At 40.7% G+C, this 1,994-nt stretch overlaps 1 protein-coding gene across 1 annotated transcript; it reads left to right on the top strand.

Moving 5' to 3' along the window:
• Nucleotides 1–277: 277 nt before the first annotated feature.
• AK88_00489 (uncharacterized protein) lies at nt 278–460 on the top strand (the record flags this gene model as incomplete). The annotated part of the gene is made up of 1 exon (XM_012478140.1): nt 278–460. The coding sequence occupies one exon, from the start codon at nt 278–280 to the stop codon at nt 458–460; it is 183 nt and encodes a 60-aa protein (XP_012333563.1).
• Between the last annotated feature and the right edge of the window lie 1,534 nt (nt 461–1,994).

Raw genomic sequence — 1,994 nt, 5'->3', positions numbered from 1 at the left:
TTTTTGCACGAAAAAAATGCATGGAGAAACACCTCCGTTTTGCCTCCTTCGGCTTTTTTTTTTTTTTTTTTTTTTTTTTTTTTTTTTTTTTTTTGAACTGTTCATACTTTTTGCAAAGTGGCTAGTTTTTTTTTTTTTTTTTTATGAGCCGTTCATATGTTGCTCAAATTGGCTATTTTTCCCCCCACCCCTACAGTGCGACTATTACAGAGAGTTGTGCCTGACGTGCCTGAAGGAAATAGACAAGATCAACTATGCCGCGGTGCCGGCAAATGTCATGCTGAGGAACATATACGGTTCACTGAATTACAACGTGCTGAACAACGTGGAGGAAGACGAGGTTAAGAAGTATTTGACGAAAATTGCGCATGTGTCCCAGATGAGTGTGTTTAAGAAGTACCTGGAGAGGGTGCTGATCGAGGACATGAAGTACACCAAGGAGATTTGTTCGCTCATGTAGTTCGCTGGCAGTACCCACGAGCACGTGTACGTCTGCGCGTGCACATATGCATTCATGCGTACATATACATGCATGTGTGCGTATACCGTTTGGCGCTCGAGTGGTCGGTCGTGCCCACAAATGTCTAGGCGCATGAGTGCAGCGCCAGTTTGTTTTCGTTTATTTGTTCACTTCATCCTACCCCCCTTTTCGTAATTCTTTCTCTCCCCATATTTGTATACACACCATTCTTCCCCTTTTAATTATTTTATTATATTTTTTTTTTTTGTAACCCTGAATAGTGCACACAGGGGTGTTAATATGGTTTGTATGTGTTTATACAACCTTTAAAAGTGGTAGACATCTCAAAAAGGGATGGAAAATGTATAAGCTGTTCTCAAAAAGGGGAAAACAAAAAAAAAAAAACAAAAAAACGAATTAAACTATCTACCTTATGATTAATCTTTCGCAAAATGTTAATTTTTTATGTGTAAAAAGAGAGCATTACCCGAAAGTATTTTTTTTTTTTTTTTTTTTTTTTTTTTTTTTTTGACCCCTTTAGAGAAAGGCTTACATTTTCCTCCTCCCCTTCAACAGTTTTAAATAAAGACAAATCTAATTATCCAATCGCGCTGTAACGTTACGTGCGAATGGGCGCGCCTTTTTTTCAGGCGTTTGGTGTAACTTCCAACTCGCGCAGAGTGAGCGATAACGCTGGTACTGCTGGTACTACTTTGCATCCCCTTCCCTTCACACGGAGGGAAGAAAGCACCGCGCATGAGGTGTGTTCGTGCACACGGCCATATGTATTTATACACGACGAATCATACCTCCGAACGCTTTCTGTTTTAAGTGGTCCTCCTGGGCTCCCATTTTAGACAAGGCAAAGGACAGGAAGTAAAAAAAAAATGAAACAGAATGAAGCAAAAAAAAAAGGAAATAAACATACAAGTCTAAATGACCCGTATGTGGGGCATTCTTTTTCTCCTTGCGTACTTTCGCCGTGTTCAAGCGTCTAGAGGGTCAACCATTTCGAGAGACGTGTTGTCACCGGCTGGGACGTCATAAGGTCGTTTGTGAAGATATGCTGGTCCGATTATGAAGTCTCATTGGGTCATGCGCACACCCGTTTGTCAAGGGTGAACAAAAAATGAGCGCATTTCGAATATCAGCTAATTGCTCACATTTAAGACTGCGATTTTTTTTTTTTTTTTTTTTCCAAAGTACCTAACGAAGCAGCACGTTGGGTGTGCACCAGAGCTATGCAAAAAAAAAGAGTAGCATACCATTTGAGAGTCCCCCGAAGATAATTTCGCCTCCTTAAAAATTTGCAAATAAGAGGGACAAAAATTAACACACAAATAATACATTCCTCTTCCCCATGGGGCCGCGCCAACTTCGCGAGAAACAATTTCCTCCGTAATATAGCTAAAAAAAAAAAAATTGCTGTACCTTCAATTACGCACATGTGCAGAGGTGTACATATATATATAAGACGCCCCCCCCCTCTTCCTCTTCCTCTTCCCCCCCCCTTGCAACGATCAGGTAGTTACAC

This window comes from Plasmodium fragile (assembly GCF_000956335.1).
Source record: "Plasmodium fragile strain nilgiri unplaced genomic scaffold supercont1.4, whole genome shotgun sequence".
Classification (NCBI taxonomy): Eukaryota; Apicomplexa; class Aconoidasida; order Haemosporida; family Plasmodiidae; genus Plasmodium; species Plasmodium fragile.
The sequence above is the reverse complement of the archived record's forward strand: the minus strand, read 5'-3'. Positions and strand labels throughout refer to the sequence as shown.